Source organism: Ahaetulla prasina, chromosome 3, assembly GCF_028640845.1.
Source record: "Ahaetulla prasina isolate Xishuangbanna chromosome 3, ASM2864084v1, whole genome shotgun sequence".
In the NCBI taxonomy this organism is placed as follows: Eukaryota; Metazoa; Chordata; class Lepidosauria; order Squamata; family Colubridae; genus Ahaetulla; species Ahaetulla prasina.
Genome location: NC_080541.1, coordinates 222,990,949 through 223,016,712, shown reverse-complemented (window position 1 = coordinate 223,016,712; position 25,764 = coordinate 222,990,949). Strand labels below are relative to the sequence as shown.

At 40.8% G+C, this 25,764-nt stretch overlaps 1 protein-coding gene across 1 annotated transcript; it reads right to left on the bottom strand.

The window, feature by feature from the left end:
- Positions 1–5,548: 5,548 nt before the first annotated feature.
- Positions 5,549–23,152, bottom strand: LOC131194477 (zinc finger protein 208-like). The gene is made up of 4 exons (XM_058175523.1): positions 23,062–23,152; positions 20,783–22,818; positions 10,950–10,964; positions 5,549–10,290 (listed from the first exon to the last, which is right to left on the bottom strand). The coding sequence occupies exons 2-4, from the start codon at positions 22,655–22,657 to the stop codon at positions 8,743–8,745; spliced, it is 3,438 nt and encodes a 1,145-aa protein (XP_058031506.1). The 5' UTR covers positions 22,658–22,818; positions 23,062–23,152; the 3' UTR covers positions 5,549–8,742.
- Positions 23,153–25,764: the final 2,612 nt, after the last annotated feature.

Here is a 25,764-nt window from a genome sequence, read left to right as displayed (position 1 = left end):
CCATCTCCAGCAGCTATATACTTTCTCTTCTGCAAAATGCCTGGTTCAAAGACCTCACTGCTTCTTAGCTTCAGAAGCCCTAGGTCCACCTAAAGCAGGGGTCTCCAACCTTGGCAACTTGAAGACTTGTGGACTTCAACTCCCAGACTTCTCAGACAGCTTTGCTCTGGAACTCTGGGAGTTGAAGTCCAAAAGTCTTCAAGTTGCCAAGGTTGGAGACCCCTGACCCAAAGGACAATCAAGCAAAGCCAACAGATGACAAAATCCGAATAATCAACCAATCAAATCAAGAACAGCTTCAACAGATATTTAACCAGTAAGACACCATGGCTGAATACTCAAGCAAAGACCTAAGTAGCTGGAAACAAGCATGTATTAGAAAAAACATGCTGGGAACATGGATTAAATCAACAATATTCCTTTCAGTTGTTGTTGAGCAGTCATTCTTTAGTTGTGAACACTTCAGAGATAAATACCACCAGGCTGGTTGGAAACTTCTCTCTGTTACATAAAACTAGCCGCAACCTCAAAAGCTGCTTGAAATCTCTCCAGCTGTTTAAAGTCTTTCACAAATGACATTTCTAATCTCTTTAACTACAAGAAGTTTCTAAGATCATGAAGCATATTACAAAACTGCAAATTTGGGTGACTGACATCAGACCATTTATACATATTTATCCAGGTTCTTACCCACCTTCCTGTATGTCATGCCTCATCACTTACCGCTTGTTGCTGCCCAGATGAGACAATTAGGAAGCGAAGCTGGAGAAATATCGGAGGCTGGGAAGATGTTCTCATACAACGCTCAGACTAAATGCCACATGTCCAGCTGGAATTCACCTAGCATAGCCGTTGTGAGGGATACTCCTTGTTGATCAGAATCACTCCAAGGACCTATATTTGAAGTGCCAGCAGAAGCAATAAGATCTTTATAGTAGTATCTACTGCAGAATTATTCCATCGCTTCAGCTAGAACTGTTTTGAATCTGATTTCAGATTAAGATATCTGATGCTCTTTCATTGCATTGAGATGCTTCAGAAAATTCAGTGGTGCTATGCTATACAGGTAGTTCTTGCTTCATGACCACTCATGCATGCCAATGGCACCGACAAAGTGGTTCTTACGACTGATGCTCAAAGTTGTGGTCATCGCAATACCTCTGCAGCCACATAATTGTGCTTCAGAAGCTCAGTGATTGGCCCACACTTCTGTCAGTTTCAAGTCATGTGATCCTAATTTTCAGCTTTCCCTGTTGTCTTCCAACAAGCAAAATCAATGGGGAAGCCAGCAGGAAGTCTGACGCAGCCACGTTTGTGTTTCAGGCACTCAACAACCAGCAACACTTCTGACCATTGCAGCATCCCATTTTCATGGAATTGTGATTCACAGCCTTGCTTGTCAGGCTTCCAACAAGCAAAGTCAATGGGGAAGCCAGCAGGAAATTGGAAGTTATGGTCACATAAGGTCCTTTGTTAATAACCCACACAGTCCTCACTTAAAAACAGGAACTGGGGCTGCCATAACTGGCAACCCTAAGTGTATAGTCACATGGTTTTTAAATTATGAGTTACTTAACAATGGAGTTTCTGTTCCTAGTTAGCATCATTAAGTGAGGACCACATGTATTCTGTTGTTCTTCACATTGGGCGGTATAATATATTTAAGATAGAGGTTACCTTTGGCTCTTAGGAAAAGGAAATCTCCACAGACAGTTAGTGATAACAACCTTCAATATGAACATTATACTTGTTCTTTCCAAAACAAATTTTCCTATAATATTTTCCAGAGTTTAAGGAAACCCAAGAATCTGCAAAAAATTCTTTTCCGTTACCAAATATTTAGGAGGATTGAAAAAGAGAATTCACAGAAAAACCATTTATAGGTAGAGATCAATTGTCTGTAGCTAAATCTTCAAATTCCAAAGACTCCTCAGCTAAATTGTCTACAATCCACATACGTTTTTTGATCAACAGTAACAAACTTGCAGATGCTCCATTTAAAATATCCCTTTTTCCTAAACTAGCAGTTTAAATGTGGATTTTGGGGGATAATTTTATAACCCATCACACATCTTCCTATTTTTTCCCTTTTTTCTGTTGTAAAAAGCCTCAAACTTCCTTCCTATTACAGCAGTGTCTTTCAAACTCAGCAACACTTCAGATGTGTGGACTTCAATTCTCAGAATTCCCCAGCGAGTCATGCTGGTTGGGGAATTCTGGGAGTTGACGTCCAAGCATCTTAAGAGTTGCGGAGTTTAAAAAATGTGTAGAGAGATGGCTATCAACCCACCACTTACCATTTTCTCCTTCCCTTTTTATATGCTTTCCATTTTCCACTCTAATTTTTGAAATATGGAACTTGGAAAAGTAGACACTATTCTAGAGGGTGGTGAAAGTAATTGGGAGAAAAAACCCATGCCCCTATTGCAGACTTATTTTCAGTTTATTTTGGGATCATCTCAAGCAGGGAATTTAATTTTTTCACAGCAGCCATACACTGGCTCGGTATGTTATCATTTTACACTTATCATTTTTTCCCTCCTTTTTTATATGTTTTCCATTTTCCACTCTAGATTTTGAAATCTGCAAAATGGAAAAGTAATCAGTATTGTAGAGGGTGATATGTGGCATATGCAGAGCATATTTGATGATGTCCGGATGGGTGGGCGGAGTCTCCCACCACAGCTACTAGTGATTCGCCCAAACCGGGGTGAACCGCTAGCAACTCACCACTGGTTTAATTGAAATCTTCCTCAAACTCTGGACAGTCTTTTTAATTCCTCTATCACGTTGCTCCTCAAAAAAAGCAGTGTTCATGCAATACACAACTGCACTGTAATCCACTACAATCCACTACAGTCCACAGATGGCTCTAAATCCAGCAGATTCTCCTCCTCAATTTTTTTTCTTGGGGGTGGGTGCCAATTTTGCTCCAAGAAATTACAAATAAAGCTGTTGTTTTCTTTCTGAACACATTTTGGTCCATTTACTTCTCCTGCCTCCTTTTTCCTGGCTATGGCTTCCTCCGTAAAAATTGAGTCTCTCTCTCTGTATTATTTGAAAAATATTACTCTCCTTCACCAAACCAGCTGTCATTGCAAAATACTAGCATAGTCAAAGTGATGTGGAAAAGTAAAAAATGTGGTACACTAACTCTTTCACCTGCCCTAGGTTTTAAGCTGAGGATTTCCAGTATTTATAAACCTCATCACCTCTCCATAAGTGAACCCTTTAAGAAGTCATATTGAGCGTTCTTCATATTAACACCCTGCCTTTAATAAAGCTTTCCAACCCTGAATGCAGATTACTCACAAATTCTTCCTTGATCCATGTAAAATTTTATTTTTAGACATCATGTTTCCTTGGGAGATTTTCCCAGTTTATTTCTGGGTTGCAGGACCGAGTTTTATTTTGTTTTATTTTCTCTTGCTCCAATAATAAGCAACTCTCCATTTGGATTATTGAAAATCTCTTACACAGATCCTGTCCTGACAGGCTTCATTTATTTGAGTTATTAGCAAGACGTTGGACTTTATTTTCAATTCCACCCCTTGGCCTCCATTCCACACGTTTTCAAAATAGCTCACAGACACACCCTAAAGTTTTTCCTTTTTTTTTTTTTCATCCCTTATTTGTTTAACTTTACCACTTTTCTTTCATCATCTAGTCAAAATCTGATTTCTGAAGGTGGTTTTAGTTTCTATCATAGTTCCCTTGATGTGGTTTATTAATCAAGGTAATAACGTATTCTTCTATTCGCCGGAGAAGACGCCTAGAGAGTGCCTGGAGATCCAGCCGCTCTGAGGCTGACCGGACACTAGTTAGGTCCTATAGTAGGACCTACCTAGTGGCAATGAGGGTTGCGCGCCCCACGCTTCCTCCCTCATTGCGTCGGCAGATACCGCCCGGCCGCCCTGTTTCGGGTGACCCGCTCGCTCCTCCAACAGGAGGGGCGGGAGGACCCCCTACAAGGGCGTGCCGAGGAGTTTAACGGTTATCTATACGACAAAATCGTTCAGCTTCGGGACGGATTGGATCAAAATTGGGTAGATCCAGGCGAGGGTTCCGAGGCCCGTCTTGTTGAGGTGGTTTGGGATGACTTTGATCCTGTGACTCCCGAGGACATGGACAGGTTGCTGGGCAGGCTGAACGCCACCACATGTTTACTGGATCCGTGCCCCTCCTGGTTAGTACTGGCTACTCAGGAGGTGACACGAGGCTGGCTCCAGGGATTACAAATGCTTCTCTGCGGAGGGGTCTTTCCGCGGCCTTGAAAGAGGCTGTGGTGAGACCCTCCTCAAGAAGCCTTCCTGGACCCAGCTGTTTTAGGAACTATCGCCAGTCTCCAATCTTCGCCACGGCGAAGGTTGTAGAGAGTGGTGGCATGTCAGCTACCCCAGTACCTGGATGAAGCTGTCTATCTAGACCCGTTCCAGTCCGGCTTCCGGCCCGGATACAGTACGGAGACAGCTTTGGTCGCTGGTGGATGATCTCTGGAGGGCCAGGGATAGGGGTTACTCCTCTGCCCTGGTCCTATTAGACCTCTCAGCGGCTTTTGATACCATCGACCATGGTATCCTGCTGCGGGCGGTTGGAGGGGTTGGGAGTGGGAGGCACCGTTTATCGGTGGTTCTCCTCCTACCTCTCTGATCGGACGCAGACGGTGTTGACAGGGGGGGCAGAGATCGACTCCAAGGTGCCTCATGTGGGGTGCCGCAGGGGTCGATTCTCTCACCCCTCCTGTTCAACATCTATATGAAGCCGCTGGGTGAGATCATCAGTGGCTTTGGGGTGAGATACCAACTGTACGCTGATGACACCCAGCTGTACTTTTCCACCCCGGGCCACCCCAGTGAAGCTGTCGAAGTGTTGTCCCGGTGTCTGGGAGCCGGACGGGTCTGGATGGGGAGGGACAGGCTCAAACTTAATCCCTCCAAGACGGAGTGGCTGTGGATGCCGGCACCTCGGTACAGTCAGCTGCAGATGCGGCTGTCTGTCGGGGGTGAATCATTGGCCCCGATGGAGAAGGTACGCAACTTGGGCGTGCTCCTGGATGGCCGGTTGTCCTTTGAAGACCATTTGGCGACCGTCTCCAGGAGAGCATTTTATCAGGTTCGCCTGATCCGCCAGTTGCGGCCCTTCCTGGACCGGGATGCCTTATGCACAGTCACTCATGCCCTTGTTACCTCTCGCCTGGACTACTGCAATGCTCTCTACATGGGGCTCTCCTTGAAGAGCGCCGGGAGACTTCAGCTAGTTCAGAATGCGGCTGCGCGGGTTATTGAGGGAGCGTCTCGGAGCTCCCACATAACACCTATCCTGCGCAGACTGCACTGGCTACCTGTTGTTTTCCGGGTGCGCTTCAAGGTATTGGTTACCACCTTTAAAGCGCTCCATGGCTTAGGACCGGGCTATCTACGGGACCGCCTACTGCCGGCTTCTATCTCCCATCGTCCGGTACGCTCCCACAGAGAGGGACTCCTCAGGGTGCCGTCAGCCAAACAGTGTCGACTGGCGGCCCCCAGGGGGAGGGCCTTCTCTGTGGGAGCTCCGACCCTGTGGAACGAACTTCCCCTCGGACTTCGACAATTACCTGACCTTAGGACCTTTCGCCGCGAACTTAAAACTTATTTATTTCATATGGCTGGACTAGCCTGATTTTTATTTTTATTGGATGGGTTTTTAAAATTGTGTTATTTTACAGGGGAGTATGTTTTTTAACGTTTTGGGCATTTAAATTAGTTTTTTAAGGGTTGTTTTTAAATTATTGTGTGTATTTATATTTTATCTGCCTGTTCACCGCCCTGAGTCCTTCGGGAGAAGGGCGGTATACAAATTAAAATATTATTATTATTATTATTATTATTATTATTATTATTATTATTATTATTATTATTATTATTATTATTATTATTATTAATTGTACCTTTCCAATGGAATACAGCATATATTTACTAAGACATGCTTTCTACTGGTCTATTTACCTGTACATTTGCTTTTTCTTGTCTGTGTAAAACTTAACCTTTCTCACAATTGAATTTTGTTTTGTTACATGGGCCCAGTGGTCAAGACTATCAAGATCCATCTGGTTCCTGAGCCTATATTTGGAGTGTTGGCTATCGCTGCCAGCTTGGGGTCATCTGCAAATCTGATGAGTTCTCCTTATATCCCATCTATATTTTTTATGAAGATGTTGAAATGTACTGGCCCTAAGACAGAACTGTGGGAAACCCCACTGCTTATTTTCCTCCAGATAGGTACAAGGACTACATGTTGAGAGTGGTTTGTCTATCAGTTATGAATCCATCTGGCACTGATGCTGTCTAACCCCCATCTTTATAATTTATCAAGTAGTAGGCTGTGGTCTACTTTGTCAAATGCCTTACTGAAATCCAAGTATGCTATATCAAGTATGCATTTTGGTGGTCCACTAATTTAATGAATTTGTTAAAGAATGAAATAAGATTTGTCTGGCTTACTAAGCGATTGCAAGTCAATTACAGGTAGTAAGATTATCTTATATCATGTGTTCAAACATTCCCCCTTCTGTTGCATTAAAAATAGTAATTGGCAAAACCTAACAAAAGGTCTCTAAAGCTGGATCACAAAGCTACTTTAGAGAGAGGGGTTACATTTGGCCCTGAGAAGACACCTGAGAGGAAGTAGCTTTGGGTACTGTGGCATATATCTGGCTTTCTCGGCTTGCTGCACATCAGCTGTGTTGGGAGAGATGTATTCCAGCCAAGATGGAAAGGCTGAGATGCAAATAGTTCATACTTGGGATATATTTACAGAGCCAGGAAGAGAAGGTAAAGGAGCTGCTGCTGTTGAAGGTTGCCTTCAGCACGAACCTCTACTACTGAAAGGAAAGACCGACTCTGGCCCACCTTGCTAAGTAATATATTTAACTACAGCACCTCTGAATTACATTTGCAATGATTATATAAGAATGTACAATTGAATACTGTTGCTCCCTTGCACAATCTGCAAGATGTGGATTGATTTGTAAGAAAAAAATGTGATCAGGCAAAACACGTAATAATTTGTAATAGAATTCAAATTAAGCTAAGTAAAATGTTCCTTTTATATTAACAGCAGTAAAACAGTAGTAAAACTGAACCAATGTTAACTGTGGTTACTATTTACTGACTAGTTATGGAAAGAACAGTAAAATGTTTCGGAAGTTTATGTACTATGGAATATTTGAGTTGATGATACAGTCCTTGCTCACACTGCCACATACAATTTGAGATGGCAATGAAGTGTAAGGATCCAAATACTTGCCTTTTTAGGTTAGGTCAGTAATAAATATTCAAGGAATTTCTTATACCTTGAAAAATCTTGGAGCATTTCAGTCAGAGCTGAACTGATTTTGCTGGTTAGTGAAACATGTTGGTACAGGTTTCCACCGTCAATAAAATTCTTTCCACATTTATAGGGCTTTTCCCGAGAATGGATAATTGCTGCCTATTAAAGTTGTTCTTCTGATTAAAGGTCTTTCCACAGTCAAGGCATTTACAGAGTATTTCTCCTGAGTAGATTCTTTGATGTGTATAAAGGTTTCTCAGCCAACTATACCTCTTTCCACATTTTTTTTTCAGGTGTGAATTCTTTGATGATTATAAAGAGTTCACCTCACATGGAAACTCTTTCCACATTCCAGGCATTTATATGGTTTTTCTCTGGAGTGGATTCTTTGATGTTAACGGAGGTGTCCACCCTGAGTAAAGCTCTTTCAAAACTAAATATAACAGTCTTTTGTGACTGAGGGTTATCCATCCTTTTAGCCATGTTATCACAATACAAAAACCAATCTGGCAGTCCAAACCCTCCATTTTCTTTAGATTCTTGTAACATTTTCCATTTTATTCTCTTTTTTTCCTTCCCAAATAAATTTCAAAATCAATTTATTCAAATCATGAAATAATTTCTTTTCAATTTTTATAGGTGCTGTTTGGAACAGGAAAATCAATTTTGGTAGGATATTCATTTTTACGTAGCAATTCTTCCCAGCATTGATGTAGATTTTTTCCATTTTTCCAAATCTAAGTTTATTTGCTTAAGTAATCTATATATATAAAAGTGAAATACCACTCACGCATCATCATGAAATCTCCAAACCGTAAAGCCTACAAACTTGAAATTTGGCACGTATGTTCCTCTTGGCTTATAGGTGCTTGTTAAGAAAGGATTTTTCAAAATGACCATCAGATCATTAGTATTTCTTATATTATTATTAACGCGCTATGATGCTAAGGAGTTAGATGTTCTACCCCCCCTCTGAAAAGAACTCTGTTCCAACTGCCACTTGGGCATCGGTGTGGCTAATGCATGACTCATCCGGCCTCCAGGCTGGGAATTTAGACAATCTACTCCTCCTCCCCACCTGAAAAACGCTGTAATGCTAAGGAGTTAGACTGAGGGAAAGAAGGATATAAGATATGAGAGGCCTCTGTGGGGCAAGTCTGAGGGAGAGAAGGGGATAGGAGAGGATCAGTGGGGCTAGGCTGAGAAAGAGAAGGGGAATAGGAGAGGCTTCTGTGGGGCAAGCCTGAGGGAGAGAAGGGGAGAGGAGAGGCCGATCATAACTACTCATTAAGTTTCAAGGTGTAAGTGTCGATTCATCAAGCCCGATCACATAGTTTCATAGTGGAGCACGAGTATCCAGCTCCTTTTATATAATTGTATACTTTTATCATTGCGCATCTGGCTGATAAATATATTCCCAAGTATTTAACTTCCTTAAATATTTGAATGGTTTCTTTGATATTTATAAAGATTACTCCTGTTAGTTCTCCTCTTTCCACACTCCCGATATTTATAAGGTTTTTCTCCAGTATGAATTCTTTGATGTTGACGGAGGTGTCCATCCCGAGCAAAGCTCTTCCCACACTCCAGGCATTTGTAGGGTTTTTCTCCACTGTGAATTCTTTGATGGAGACGGAGGTTTCCAACCTGAGTAAAGCTCTTTCCACACTCTAGGCATCTGTAAGGTTTTTCTCCAGTGTGAATTCTTTGATGATTATTAAAATTTCCCCTCACATTGAAGCTCTTTCCACACTCCAGGCATGTGTAGGGTTTTTCTCCAGTGTGAATTCTTTGATGTCGATAAAAACTTCCTTTCACATTGAATCTTTTTCCACACTCCAGGCATTTGTAGCGTTTTTCTGCTGAGTGGATTCTTTGATGACTATAAAAACTGCCCATCTGACTGAAGCTCTTTCCACAATCCTGGCATTTATAAGGTTTTTCTCCTGTGTGAATTCTTTGATGTTGACGAAGGTATCCACTCTGAGTAAAGCTCTTTCCACATTCCAGACATTTATATGGTTTTTCTCCTGTGTGAATTCTTTGATGTTCACGGAGGTGTCCACCCTGAGTAAAGTTCTTTCCACACTCCAGGCATTTGTAGGGTTTTTCTCCTATGTGGATTCTTTGATGTTTACTGAGGTGTCCACCCTGAGTAAAGCTCTTTCCACACTCCAGGCATTTGTAAGGTTTTTCTCCAGTGTGAATTCTTTGATGTTGATGGAGAGATCCACCATGAGTAAAGCTCTTTCCACACTCCATGCATTTGTAGGGTTTTTCTCCAGTATGAATTCTTTGATGATTATAAAAATTTCCACTCACATTGAAGCTCTTTCCACACTCCAGGCATTTGTAAGATTTTTCTCCTGAGTGGATTCTTTGATGTCTATAAAGACTGTCCATCTGATTGAAGCTCTTTCCGCATTCCAGACATTTATATGGTTTTTCTCCTGTGTGAATTCTTTGATGTTGACGGAGGTGTCCATCCTGAGCAAAGCTCTTTCCACACTCCAGGCATTTGTATGGTTTTTCTCCAGTGTGAATTCTTTGATGTTCACGGAGGTGTCCACCCTGAGTAAAGCTCTTTCCACACTCCATGCATTTGTAGGGTTTTTCTCCAGAGTGAATTCTTTGATGATTATAAAAATTTCCCTTCACATTAAAGCTCTTTCCACACTCCAGGCACCTGTAAGATTTTTCTCCTGAGTGGATTCTTTGATGTATATAAAGACCGCTGGTGTGACGGAAGCTCTTTCCACATTCCAGACATTTATAAGGTTTTTCTCCGGTGTGAATTCTCTGATGATTATCAAGAGTTATCCTCAGATTGAAGCTCTTTCCACATTCCAGACACTGGTAGGGTTTTTCTCCGGTGTGAATTATTTGATGTCTACAAAGATTTCCCCTCACACTGAAGCTCTTTCCACATTCCTGGCACTGATAGGGTTTTTCTCCTGTGTGGGTTCTCAGGTGGTTTTGAAGCTGCTGATTTGTTTTGAAGGATTTTTCACATTCTGTGCAGTCGAGTTTCTTTTCTCCCCGTTGGATTTTTCTTCTTCGGGGATTCTCGTGTTTTCCGTCTGTGCTGAAGGACTCTACGCGCTTCGGGAGTATCTCGGCGGCTCTGATTGTTCCCGCCTTTCCCTCCTTCTCTCCGATTCTTCCCCCAGGCATCCCCCTTCGGCTCCGGCTCCGGCTCATCCCGTTTGCGGGCGGCTTTTCGGCAGCCCCGGAGCAGCCGGGATTTTCTTACCGCCGCTGCCGCCCGGGGAACCTCGCCTGAGGTGGGCAGGGCTGCTCCGCGAGGTCGCTCCTCTCCTCTCGGCCGGCGCTTTCTTCCTCCGCTGGGCTCGTCCGTCCTCCTGAAAGGGCGAAGGAGGAGGAGGAGGAGGAGAGGCGCGTTAGGGCTTCGTCCCTTTCCAGCCCCCCAGAGGAGTCCCAAGCCCGCCCGGGGAAGAAGTCCGAAGCCGCCGCCTCTCACGGCCCTTTCAGGCAGCCTGGAGGCGGCCAAATCCTTCCGCCCCGCCTTTCAGGACGGGACTCGGCGGACTCCCCGTCAGCCTCCCTCCCTCCCTCCTCGGCACTCTTAAAGCGTCCCCTGCGCCCTACCTGCACCGGGTGTCCGCCAGCCTCGCAATTACGCGTCGGGATAGCCTCTCAGTGACGTCATTAAATCCGGGCGCTTGGCAACCGGCGTGTATCATTTAGGATGGCGGCCACGTTCCCGTGTCACGTGATGACCCCCCCCGCCTCTCAGCCAAGCAGGGGAAGCTAGATTCGCCGAAGCGCGGAGTCATTCATTTAAAAACAGCAACGATTTGTTTAACGAAGAAGTAATATCTACGGAGACTCTCAGTCATTCAGGTCACGGTTGTCCCAAAGGTGCCTTTTTTTCCAAGGGGCAACTGGGCTTCCTGGTTCCAAGAAGCTTCTTCAGCTCTGACTGGATGGTGGGGAATTTATAAATCCTTCCATTTCCCCCCCTCCCCATCCAGTCAGAGCTGAAGAAGCTTCTTGGATGAGAAGGGAAAGATATATTCAAAGAAAAAAACATAAAAGTCCAGTTGCCTCTTGAAAAAAGGACCTTTGGGTTAACAAAGAAAGGTTGAGAAATTGGATGATTCACTTAATAACTGCATTGTTTAGCAATGGAAATTCTGGTCCCAACTCTGTCTTAAGTCAGGAACTACCTGGATAGGTAGATAGATAGATAGATAGATAGAAAAAGAAATCATGTATTGTACACAGAAAAAAAATATTTCTGCTCCCCACGTGGATTTTTTGTCACTGTTGGAATCCTCATCTTGACTTTTTTGACCATCTCATGTGGCTTAAGCTGCTGCTTTCTTCTTATTTTGCTTCAACCTTTGCTGGTGAATGACAGCAATATTTTTTAAAAAAATTTATTTCCTTCAGTCTGAAGTTTGTCTTTAAATACAGGTAATTCTCATCCTACAACCGCAATTCTGTTACTAAACAAGAGAGTTTTTAAGTGAGTTTTGCCCTGTTTTATGATATTTTCTGCCTTCGTTATTAAGGGAATCACTGCAGTTGTTAAGTAAATAACACAGTTGTTATGTGAATCTGGCTTTCCCATTAACTTTGCTTGTCAGAAGGTCCCAAAAGGGGATCACATGACTCCAGGACACTGCAACCGTCATAAATAAGGCTCACTTGCCCAGCGTCTGAATTTTGATCACATGACCACGAGGATGCTGCAATGGTCATAACTGTGAAAAACGGACACATCCCTTTTTCAGTGCCCTTGTAGTTTCAAATGGTCACTAAATGAATTGTAACTCAGGGATCACTCATCATACTTGCTCTATGGCCGAAGAGGGTAGCCATCAAAGCTTCAAATTCAGGATTTTAAGTGTCAAAACTGTCAAAAGAGTCCTCTCCTCCGTTTCCCTCCTTTTCTCATTCTTTTTGCTGCAAAGGGTAATTATAATGCCATTTATTCATCATTTACTTCTTTATTGCCACTACCTACAAAGATTTCGGCCCCAGATTCTTCTGATTTACCCTTTGTTGGAGTCAAAACATCTCTAAAGGGGCATACCTTTAAAAAAAAAAAGGAACATACATTTTAATAAGATATAAGTCCTACTGGCAGTATACAAATTACTTTTGGGTGGAATGTATAATATAACACTGTTCAGGGGTCTTTTTCTTAAAAAGTAACAGGCAAGATTTGGTCAGGCTAACGTAAGATGGAATTTAACGAAGAGAGAGAGGATCATACGTATATATACCCTTCAAGAAGGCAATCCCTATTTATTTCATTATCCTCGTAATAGTAGTATTATTAATAGTATAGTAACAGTATACCCCCCCCACCCAGGTATGGAAGTCTTTGGTGCTTTACAGGTAGTCCTTGCTTCATGACCACTCCTTCAGTGACAATGGCACTTACGACTGGTACTTACGACTGATCCTCAAAGTTGTGGCCATCGCAATATCTCTGTAGCCACAGAATTGTGCTTCGGAAGCTCGGTGATCGCTCCACACTTCTGTCAGTTTCAAGTTGTCATGTGATCCTAATTTTCAGCTTTCCCTGTTTCTTCCCACAAGCAAAATCAATGGGGAAGCCAGCCGGAAATTGGAAGTTATGGTCACATAAGGTCCTTTGTTAATAACCCACGCAGTCCACACTTAACAACAGGAACTGGGACTGCCGTAACTGGCAACATGGTTTTCAACTTACGAGTGAGTTCCTTAACAATGGCGTTTCTGTTCCTAGTTAGCATCATTAAGTGAGGACCACATGTATTCTGTTGTACTTCACAGTGGCCGGTATAATATATTTAAGATAGAGGTTACCTTTGGCTCTTGGGATAAGGAAATCTCCACAAACAGTTGGTGGTAACAACTTTGAATGTGAACATTATACTTGTTCTTTCCAAAACAAATTTTCCTATAATATTTTCCAGAGTTTAAGGAAGCCCAAGAACCTGCAAAAAATTCTTTTCCGTTACCAGGTATTTCGGACTATTGAAAGTGAATTCACAGAAAAACCATTTATAGCTGTAGAACAATTGTCTGTAGCTAAATCTTCAAATTCCAAAGACTCCTCAGCTAAATTGTCTACAATCCACATAGGGTTTTTGATCAACAGTAACAATCTTGCAGATGCTCCATTTAAAATATCCGCTTTTTCTAAACTAGAAGTTGAAATGTGGATTTTTGGGGATAATTTTATAACCCTTCAGGCAGCTTCCTATTTTTCCCTTTTTTCTGTGGTAAAAAGCCTCAAACTTCTTTCCTACTAAAGCAGTGTCTTTCAAATTCAGCAACTCTTCAGATGTGTGGACTTCAATTCTCAGAATTCCCCAGCGAGTCATGCTGGTTGGGGAATTCTGGGAGTTGAAGTCCAAGCATCTGAAGAGTGGCGGAGTTTAAAAAATGTGTAGAGAGATGGCTATCAACCCACCACACTTACGGACTTCCAGTATGGCTCCGCTCGTTGAGAAGCAGCTTTGATTAGGCTGCTAACTCCCTAGTCTGTAGAGCTGTCAGGACATCGTAAATCTGGTCCAACAGCTTGGAAATCTCTTCCCTTGGGCAAAGAGGGAGAGATGAGCATTCAGGCTGAAGTTGAGACACCCAAATATAGCCACAGAAAAAGCTTCTGAGGCTTGCGGGGAGCTCTCCTTCCATAGCCTGATAAGCTCCTGGTTGGGGGAGGGTATCTGCCTTTCATGGCAGACAAAACGTAGTGTCCAATTTCCACGGCAGGAATTGATTTATGATGGATTATAACGTGGACCGAGCAGAAACTGGAGTTCTAGCACTTGTTTGTAAGAAGACTGCAAGCCGCTGAGGATATATTTGCTGCGAAGATAGGAGAGAAGAAAGCAAATGGCGGTTTTGTGGAATGTGTGTACTGGAAACGAAAGTTAAAGAAATGCTTACTAACAGCTAGTGTCGAATTAGAAGATATATAGGAAGATACTGATTAAATGGAAGAAACGAGAATTTTATGATTTATATTTTTTCTTCTTCTTTGGGATTATAGTGATTTAGAAGAAAAGTTTTTTGAATTTTTCTTTTTGAATTTTTTTTTTTTGGTCCGTTATTAGGTTATATTTTTAAAAAATGGCTTTTAAGCAAATAGTACCAAAAGTCATTAAAAACTTTGAAATTTCTTCAGTTCAGATTCAAAAATTAAAAGAAGAAATCAAAAAGGAATTAAGAAATTCTTTACAGGAGTTTTTGGAGAGTCATTTTTTAGAAATAGATCAAAAATTTGATGAAATAGAGAAAGAGATGTTGGATTTTAAGGAAGTGGTGGAAGAGCAGAAGAGGGAAATGAAAATGGTAAAGGATGCAATTGTGCAAATATTAAGCTCTTGTATTCAGATGGAAGATGATCTTGCAGAAATTAATAAAGCTAATTTAGAGTTGCAAAGGAAAATAGAGGAAATTCAAAAGAATCAAAACAATTGGAACTTAGATAATAAGATGGAAGATATACAGGCAAAGGTAGATAGGGCAGATGAAGAAAGAGTAATATTACAATATAGATTAATGGAATATGCTATAAGGGTGAAGGGTTTGAAGCAGAATAGGAAGGAAAATTTAAAAGAGATTTTTACGCAAGCCTTTGCTCAGATAAAGGGTGTAAAGCCAGAAGATTTTGAGATTAATATTAAAAGAATTTATCGTGTTAATTCTTGGTGGGCAAGACAAAATAGAGTACCGAGGGATGTGGTTATTTATTTTACAACTAAAAAGGTTAGGTATGAAATTTTGCAAGCCTTTTATAAAAATAAATTTAAAATATTGGGACAAGATATAAAAATGATGAAGGAAATTCCTCCTAAAATGTTAAGAAAGAGAAGAGAATTTGCTTTTTTAGTGGATGAGTTTAAGAAACATCAGATATATTTTAGATGGGAAGTTCCAATGGGTTTGTCAGTGAATTTTAGAGGCAGAAAGTATTTTCTTAATTCAGTTATGAAAGCGAGACATTTTTATATTAATGTTTTAAAGAGTGGGAATCCTTTGTTGTTAGATGCTAAGTTAATTGGTTTGGAAATGATGGAAAATAGAATGGGAAAGGGGAGGAATGTTTAAGATGTGAATATGATGATTATGGTTAATTCTTGGAATTGATTTGTTTAGGATATAAATTATAGGATTTTTGTTATTTGCTATTTGTATGGTATAAATCTATGGGATGATATTATTTAATTGTGAAGGATGGAAAGTGAAATTTATGAATTTAGATAATGTGGATGTAATGATTTTAATTGTTTACTGTTATATTGTGGATGTAGTTTAAATGATTATTTGTTTTAATTGACACGTTTATAGATAGTAAAGTGATAAAAATTTGAATTTGAGAAGCTGGATTGTAATTTAAGAAATGGACTTATGAAATTTGAAGGAATATACAAGTGGGTGAAAAAAAATTGAATTTTAGAAGATGGACTAATTTTTAAAATGGACTGTAAGAAGAACGGACATTAAATGTTATGGCAATTTAAGAAATATATAAGTGATGAAAATTTGAGTTCGAGAAGATGGACTGTAATTTGAGAAATGGATTTATGAAATTTGAAGGAATACACAAGTGGAAAAAAAATTGAATTTGAGATGGATTAATTTTAAAAATGGACTGTAAGAAGAAGTAATATGTGAAGTTGGTATTGCTTCTTTTCTTTTTTTCTTTTTATTATTCTTTCCTATCTCTTTATTTTTATTTTGAGGGGATCTAAAGTTTCAAATTTTTAAAGGTGGGAGGTTATGTATATTTTGTATACTTTAGCTTGTGATTGTTGGTCATAATACCCGGTATTTGCTCTGGGAAGTCTGGGGAGGGGGGGAGGAGTGGGGGGAAAGGGGGGGAAATTATACATGGATTGATTATTAATTTTTGAAGATATGAAATTAAAATTTAAAATGATATTGGGGATACTCGACTGCCATTTCTGAAAGAAAAGGAGAGAGGAGTAGAAGGAGGGAAGAAAGTAGGTAGGAAAGAGTAGAGAAGGAGGAGGGGAATAAGAAGGTTAGATAGGGTGGAAGAAGGGAGAAGGAGGAGAGGAAGTAGTAAAGTGAAGGAGATGAAGGATGGGAAAGTAGTAGAGGGTAGAGAGGGACGTTGTGAAGAAAGGAAGTGGCAATCGGGCAGGCCTGAATTAGTAATAAATAAAAATTAATGATTAATGATGGATAATAGTTTGTACATAAATATGATGTTGGAAAATGGAAATAAAAATTATTTTTTAAAAAAAACCACCACACTTACCATTTTCTCCTTCCCTTTTTATATGCTTTCCATTTTCCACTCTAGTTTTTGAAATATGGAACTTGGAAAAGTAGACACTATTCTAGAGGGTGATGAAAGTAATTGGGAGAAAAAACCCATGCCCCTATTGCAGACTTATTTTCAGTTTATTTTGGGATCATCTCAAGCAGGGAATTTAATTTTTTCACAGCAGCCATACACTGGCTCGGTATGTTTAATTCTTCTCGAACTCTGGACAGCCTTTTTATTTCCTCTGTCACATTGTTCCTCAAAAAAAGCAGGGTTTGCATTGTGTTCGTGCAATACACAACTGGTCATGCACCACTACAGTCCACAGATGGCTCTGGATCCAGCAGATTCTCCTCCTCAATTTTTTTTTTGTGGGGGGGAGTCTATTTGTTTCTAATTTTGCTGCAGGAAATTATAAATAAAACTGTTTTTTTCTTTCTGAAACACATTTAGGTTTATTTATTTTTTCCGCACCATTTCTCCTGGCTATGGCTTCCGCCATAAAAATTCAGTTCTTTCTTTCTGTATTATTTGGAAAGTATTACTCTCCTTCACCAAACCAGCTATCATTGCAAAATAGAAGCATAGTCAAAGTGATGTAGAAAAGTAAAAAACGTGGTAGTCTAACTTTTACACCTGCCCCAGATTTAAGTTGAGGATTCCCAGTACTTATAAATCTCATCACCCCTCCAAGATAAGTGAACCTTTTAAAAAGTCATCTTGAGCGTTCTTCATATTAACACTTTGCCTTTAATAAAGCTTTCCAACCCTGAATGCAGGTTACTCACAAGTTCTTCCTTGATCCATGTTAAATTTTATTTTTAGACATCATGTTTCCTTGGGAAATTTTTCCAGTTTATTTCTGGGTTGTAGGACCGGATTTTATTTTGTTTTAATTTCTCTTGCTCCAATAATAAGCAATTCTCCATTTGGATTATTGAAAATCTCTTACACAGATCCTGTCGGGACTGGCTTCATTTATTTGAGTTGTTAGCAAGAAGTTGGACTTTATTTTCAATTCCACCCCTTGGCCTCCATTCCACACATTTTCAAAATAGCTCACAGACACACCCTAAAGTTTTTCCTTTTTTTTTCATCCCTTATTTGTTTAACTTTACCACTTTTCTTTCATCATCTAGTCAAAATCTGATTTCTGAAGGTGGTTTTAGTTTCTATCATACTTTCCTTGATGTGGTTTATTAATCAAGGTAATAACGTATTCTTCTTAATTGTACCTTTCCAATGGAATACAGTATATACTCACTAAGACATGCTTTCTACTGGTCTACTTACCTGTACATTTGCTTTTTCTTGTCTGTGTAAAACTTAACCTTTCTCACAATTGAATTTTGTTTTGTTACATGGGCCCAGTGGTCAAGACTATCAAGATCCATCTGGTTCCTGAGCCTATATTTGGAGTGTTGGCTATTGCTGAAAGCTTGGGGTCATCTGCAAATCTGATGAGTTCTCCTTATATCCCATCTAAATTGTTTATGAAGATGTTGAAATGTACTGGCCCTAAGACAGAACTGTGGGGAACCCCACTGCTTATTTTCCTCCAGATAGGTAGTTCCATTAAGGACTACATGTTGAGAGTGGTTTGTCTGTCAGTTATGAATCCATCTGGCACTGATGCTGTCTAACCCCCATTTTTATAATTTTCAAGTAGTAGGCTGTGGTCTACTTTGTCAAATGCCTTACTGAAATCCAAGTATGCTATATCAAGTATGCATTTTGGTGGTCCACTAATCTAATGAATTTGTTAAAGGATGAAATAAGATTTGTCTGGTTTACTAAGCGATTGCAAGTCAATTACAGGTAGTAAGGTTATCTCATGTCATGTGTTCAAACATTCCCCCTTCTGTTGCATTAAAAATAGTAATTGGCAAAACCTAACAAAAGGTCTCTAAAGCTGGATCACAAAGCTACCTTGGAGAGAGAAGGTAGATTTGGCCCCGAGAAGGTACCTGACAGGAAGCAGCTTGTGGCATATATCTGGCTTTCTCTGCTTTCTGCGCATCAGCTGTGTTGGGAGAGATGTATTCCAGCCAAGATGGAAAGGCTGAGATGCAAGTAGTTCATACTTGGAGTATATTTACAGAGCCAGGAAGAGAAGGTAAAAGGCTGCTGCTGTTGAAGGTTGGCTTCAGCACGAACCTCTACTACTGAAAGTAAAGACTGACTCTGGCCCACCTCACTAAGTAACTACAGCACTACTGAATTACATTTGCAATGATTATATAAGAATGTACAATTGAATACTGTTGCTCTCATATCCCTTGCACAATCTGCAAAATGTGGATTGATTTCTAAGAAAAAAAATGTGATCAGGGAAAATGCTTAATAATTTGTAATATAATTCAAATTAAGCTAAGGAAAATGTTCTTTTCATATTAACAGCAGTAAAAGAATAGTAAAACTGAACCAATGTTAACTGTGGTTACGCTTTACTGACTAGTTATGGAAATAATAGAAAAATGTTTCAGAAGTTTATATACCTTGGAATATTTGAATTGATGATACAGTCCTTGCTCACATTGCCACATACAATTTGAGATGGCAATGAAGTGTAAGGATTCACACACCTGCCTTTTAAGGTAGCTCAGTAATAAATATTCAAGGAGTTTCTTATACCTTGAGAAATCTTGGAGCATTTCATCCAGAGCTGAGCTGATTTTGCTGGTTACTGAAACATATTAGTAGAGGTTTCCACTGTCAATAAAACTCTTTCCATATTTATAGGGCTTTTCCCCAGAATGGGTGAGTTGCTTCCTATTAAACTTGTTCTTCCGACTAAAGGTCTTTCACAGTCCAGGCATTTACAGAGTATTTCTCCTGAGTGGATTCTTTGATGGGTATAAAGGTTTCTCAGCCAACTATATCTCTTTCCACACCCTTGGCATTAATAAGGTTTTTCTCAGGTGTGAATTCTTTCATGATTATAAAGAGTTCGCCTCACACTGAAACTCTTTCCACATTCCAGGCATTTATATGGTTTTCTCTGGAGTGGATTCTTTGATGTTAACGGTGTTGTCCACCCTGAGTAAAGCTCTTTCAACACTAAATATAATGGTCTTTTATGCCCGAGGGTTATCCATCCTTTTAACCATGTTATCACAATGCAAGATCCAATCTGGTAGTCTAAACCCACCATTTTTTCTTTAGATTCTTGTAACATTTTCCATTTTATTCTCTCTTTTTCCTTCCCAAATACATTTCAAAATCAATTTATTCAAATCATGAAATAATTACTTTTCAATTTTTATAGGTGCTGTTTGGAACAGGAAAATCAATTTTGGTAGGATATTCATTTTTACTGTAGCAATTTTTCCCAGCATTGATCTAAATTTTTTCCATTTTTCCGAATCTAATTTTATTTGCTTAAGTAATCTATCTATATATAAATGAAATGCCACTCATGCGTCATCATGAAATCTCCAGAACCGTAAAGTCTACAAACTTGAAATTTGGCACATATGGTCCTCTTGGCTTATAGGGGCTCGTTAAGAAAGGATTTTTCAAAATGACCATCAGATCATTAGTATTTCTTATATTATTATTAACACGCTATGATGCTAAGGAGTTAGATGTTCTACCCCCCCCCCCCCCCGAAAAGAACTCTGTTCCAACTGCCACTTGGGCATCGGTGTGGCTAGTGCATGACTCATCCGGCCTGCGGGCTGGGAATTTAGACAATCTACTCCCCCTCCCCCCCTGAAAAACGCTCTCATGCTAAGGAGTTAGACTGAGAGAAAGAAGGAGATAAGATATGAGAGGCCTCTGTGGGGCAAGCCTGAGGGAGAGAAGGGGATAGAGAGGATCAGTGGGGCTAGGCTGACAAAGAGAAGGGGAATAGGAAAGGAGAGGCTTCTGTGGGGCAAGCCTGAGGGAGAGAAGGGGAGAGAAGAGGCCGATCATAACTACTCATTAAGTTTCAAGGTGTAAGTGTCGATTCATCAAGCCCAATTACATAGTTTCATAGCGGAGCACGAGTATCCAGCTAGTTTTATATAATTGTGTTCTTTTATCATTGCGCATCTGGCTGTTAAATATATTCCCAAGTATTTAACTTCCTTAAATATTTGAATGGTTTCTTTGATGTTTATAAAGATTTCTCCTGTTAGTTCTCCTCTTTCCACACTCCCGATATTTTTAAGGTTTTTCTCCAGTATGAATTCTTCGATGTTGATGGAGGTGTCCATCCCGAGCAAAGCTCTTTCCACAATCCTGGCATTTATAAGGTTTTTCACCTGTGTGAATTATTTGATGTTGACGTAGGTATCCACCCCGAGTAAAGCTCTTTCCACATTCCAGACATTTATATGGTTTTTCTCCAGTGTGAATTCTTTGATGTTCACAGTGTCCACTCTGAGTAAAGCTCTTTCCACACTCCAGGCATTCATACGGTTTTTCTCGTATGTGAATTCTTTGATGTTTACTGAGGTTTCCACCCTGAGTAAAGCTCTTTCCACACTCCAGGCACTTGTAAGGTTTTTCTCCAGTGTGAATTCTTTGATGTCTATAAAAACTATCTTTCACATTGAATCTCTTTCCACACTCCAGGCATTTGTAAGGTTTTTCTGCTGAATGGAACCTTTGATGTTTATAAAGACAGTCCATCTGACCAAAGCTTTTTCCACAATCCTGGCATTTATAAGGTTTTTCTCCTGTGTGAATTCTTTGATGTTGATGGAGAGATCCACTCTGAGTAAAGCTCTTTCCACATTCCAGACATTTATATGGTTTTTCTCCTGTGTGAATTTTTTGATGTTCACGGAGGTATCCACCCCGAGTAAAGCTCTTTCCACACTCCAGGCATTTGTAAGGTTTTTCTCCAGTGTGAATTCTTTGATGCTGATGGAGAGATCCACTCTGAGTAAAGCTCTTTCCACACTCCAGACATTTGTAGGGTTTTTCTCCAGTGTGAATTATTTGATGGAGACGGAGGTTCCCAACTACAGTAAAGCTCTTTCCACACTCCAGGCATCTGTAGGGTTTTTCTCCAGTGTGAATTCTTTGATGTTTACTGAGGTTTCCACCCTGAGTAAAGCTCTTTCCACACTCCAGGCATTTGTAGGGTTTTTCTGCTGAGTGGATTTTTTGATGTCTATAAAAACTGCCCATCTGACCGAAGCTCTTTCCACAACCCTGGCATTTATAAGGTTTTTCTCCTGTGTGAATTCTTTGATGTTGATGTAGGTATCCATTGTGAGTAAAGCTCTTTCCACATTCCAGACATTTATATGGTTTTTCTCCTGTGTGAATTTTTTGATGTTGACGGAGGTTTCCATTCCAAGCAAAGCTCTTTCCACACTCCAGGCATTTGTAGGGTTTTTCTCCTATGTGGATTCTTTGATGTTCACGGAGGTGTCCACCCTGAGTAAAGCTCTTTCCACACTCCAGGCATTTGTAAGGTTTTTCTCCAGTGTGAATTCTTTGATGTTGATGGAGAGATCCACCATGAATAAAGCTCTTTCCACACTCCATGCATTTGTAGGGTTTTTCTCCAGTGTGAATTCTTTGATGAACATAGAATCTTCCACTCACATTGAAGCTCTTTCCACACTCCAGGCATTTGTAAGATTTTTCTCCCAAGTGGATTCTTTGATGTCTATAAAGACTGTCCATCTGATTGAAGCTCTTTCCACATTCCAGACATTTATATGGGTTTTCTCCTGTGTGAATTTTTTGATGTTGATGGAGGTATCTGTCTCGAGCAAAGCTCTTTCCACACTCCTCGCATTTGTATGGTTTTTCTCCAGTGTGAATTCTTTGATGCTTATCAAGATTTCCCCTCACACAGAAGCTCTTTCCACATTCCTGGCACTGATAGAGTTTTTCTCCTGAATGGGTTCTCAGGTGGTTTTGAAGCTGCTGGTTTGTTTTGAAGGATTTTTCACATTCTGTGCAGTCGAGTTTTTTTTCTCCCCGTTGGATTTTTCTTCTTCGGGGATTCCCGTGTTTTCCGTCTGTGCTGAAGGACTCCACGCGCTCCGGGAGCATCTCGGCGGCTCTGATTGTTCCCGCCTTTCCGTCCTTCTCTCCGATTCTTCCCCCAAGCATCCCCCTTCGGCTCCGGCTCATCCCGTTTGCGGGCGGCTCTTCGGCAGCCCCGGAGCAGCCGGGATTTTCTTATCGCCGCTGCCTCCCGGGGAACCTCGCCTGAGGTGGGCAGGGCTGCTCCGCGAGGTCGCTCCTCTCCTCTCGGCCGGCGCTTTCTTCCTCCGCTGGGCTCGTCCGTCCTCCTGAAAGGGCGAAGGAGGAGGAGGAGGAGGAGAGGCGCGTTAGGGCTTCGTCCCTTTCCAGCCCCCAGAGGAGTCCCAAGCCCGCCCGGGGAAGAAGACCGAAGCCGCCGCCTCTCACGGCCCTTTCAGACAGCCTGGAGGCGGCCAAATCCTTCCGTCCCGCCTTTCAGGACGGGACTCGGGCTCCCGGTCAGCCTCCCTCCCTCCCTCCTCGGCACTCTTAAAGCGTCCCCTGCGCCCTACCTGCACCGGGTGTCCGCCAGCCTCGCAATTACGCCTCGGAATAGCCTCTCAGTGACGTCATTAAATCCGGGCGCTTGGCAACCGGCGTGTATCATTTAGGATGGCGGCCACGTCCCGAGTCACGTGATTCCCCCCCTCAGTGCCTCTCAGCCAAGCAAAGTCCACAGGGGAAGATAGATTCGCTGAACCGCGGAGTGATTCATTTAAAAACTGCAACGATTTGTTTAATGAAGAAGTAATATCTACGGAGACTCTCAGTCATTCAGGTCACGGTTGTCCCAAAGGTGCCTTTTTTTCCAACGGGCAACTGGGCTTCCTGGTTCCAAGAAGCTTCTTCAGCTCTGACTGGATGGTGGGGAATTTATAAATCCTTCCATTTCCCCCCCCACCCATCCAGTCAGAGCTGAAGAAGCTTCTTGGATGACAAGGGAAAGATATATTCAAAGAAAAAAACATAAAGTCCAGTTGCCTCTTGAAAAAAGCACCTTTGGGTTAACAAAGAAAGGTTGAGAAATTGGATGACTCATTTAATAACTGCATTGTTTAGCAATGGAAATTCTGGTCCCAACTGTGTGATAAGTCAGGAACTACCTGGATAGGCAGGCAGGCAGGCACATAGAAAGAAAGAAGGAAAGAAGGAAGGAAGGAAGGAAGGAAGGAAGGAAGGAAGGAAAAGAAAGAAAGAGAGAGAGAGAGAAAGAAAGAAAGAAAGATCATGTACTGCACACATAAACCAAATATTTCTGCTCCACACATGGATTTTTTGTCACACTGTTGGAATCGCCATCTTGATTCTTTTGACCATCTCATGTGGCAAAAGCTGCTGCTTCTTATTTTGCTTCAACCTTTGCTGGTGAATGACCAGAACAATTTTTTAAATTTTATTTTCTTCCCCCTGAAGTTTAATACAGGTAGTTCTCATCTTACAACCGCAATTTTGTTGCGGGGACGTGTTTTTAAGTGAGTTCTGCCCTGTTTTATGACATTTCCTGCCATTGTTGTTAAGAAAATCACTGAAATATGCAGAGAAATATTAGGAAAGGAATAAAAAACTATGGGGGGAAAAAAGAAACATTCTGGCTAAAATTGTAATTATGAAAAAATTATTTGAATATTTTGAATTGTTTATGATTAAGAAAATGTCAAAACTCTGTTCATGAATTGTGGTTGTGTGGAAAGGGGGGGGAATTAAAAAACAATAAAAAATTGTATATAAAAAAAGGGAATCACTGCAGTTATTAAGTAAATAGCACAGTTGTTATGTGAATCTGGCTTTTCCATTAACTTTGTTTGTCAGAAGGTCCCAAAAAGGGATCACATGACTCCAGGACACTGCAAGCGCCATAAATAAGGATCAGTTGCCCAGCGTCTGAATTTTGATCACGTGACCAAGAAGATGCTGCAATGGTCATAACTGTGAAAAACTGACACAATTCCCTTTTTCAGTTGCCCTTGTAACTTCAAATGGTCACTAAATGAATTGTTGTAACTCAGGGATTACCCGTATCATATTTGCTGTATGGCTGTAGAGGGTGGCCATCAAAGCTTTAAATTAAGGATTTTAAGTGTTAAAACTGTCAGAAGGTCCTCTCCTCCCTTTCCCTCCTTTTCCCTCATTCCTTTTGCTGCAAAGGATAATAATAATGCCATTTATTCATCATTTACTTCTTCATTACTACTACCTACAAAGATTTCGGCCCCAGATTCTTCTGATTTACCCTTTGTTGGAGTCAAAATATCTCTAAAGGGGCATACCTTAAAAAAAAAAAAAGGAACGTACATTTTAATAAGATGTAAGTCCTACTGGCAGTATAAGAATTACTTTTGGGTGAACATGTATAATATTACATTGCTCAGGGGCCTTTTTCTTAAAAAGTAGCAGGCAAAATTTGGTCAGGCTAACGTAAGATGTAATTTAAAGAGAGAGAGCAGCTTACGTATATATACCCTTCAAGAAGGCAGTCCCTATTTATTTCATTACCCACATCTAGTACGGAGGTAAAAATTGGGTCTCCTAGCAATTCCAGTGTAAAAGAGGAAGTTGAAAAAACTAATACCAAAATAGAATAAACAATAGTTGTAGTAATAGTAGTATTATTAATAGTATCGTAATAGTAGCATTAGAGGGTAGAGTTCCCCAAACTCTATATTGCTGCCCAAAAGAAAGGATTTGAGCCAGTGGTTAAGGCAAATTTTTGCTCCATAGTGGTTAAGAAAATAAAAGACTGTGAATTCCGCCCCCCATGTATGAAAGTCTTTGGTGCTATACAGGAAGTAATTGCTTCATGACCATTCCTTCAGTGACAATGGCACTTATGACTGGTACTTACGATTGATCCTCAAATTTGTGGCCATCGCAATATCTCTGCAGCCACAGAATTGTGCTTCGGAAGCTCAGTGATCGCTCCACACTTCTGTCAGTTTCAAGTAGTCATGTGATCCTAATTTTCAGCTTTCCCTGTTGTCTTCCAACCAGCAAAATCAATGGGGAAGCCAGCCGGAAATTGGAAGTTATGGTCACATAAGGTCCTTTGTTAATAACCCACGCAGTCCACACTTAACAACAGGAACTGGGACTGCCGTAACTGGCAACATGGTTTTCAACTTATGAGTGAGTTGCTTAACAATGGAGTTTCTGTTCCTAGTTAGCATCATTAAGTGAGGACCACATATATTCTGATGTACTTCACAGTGGCCGATATA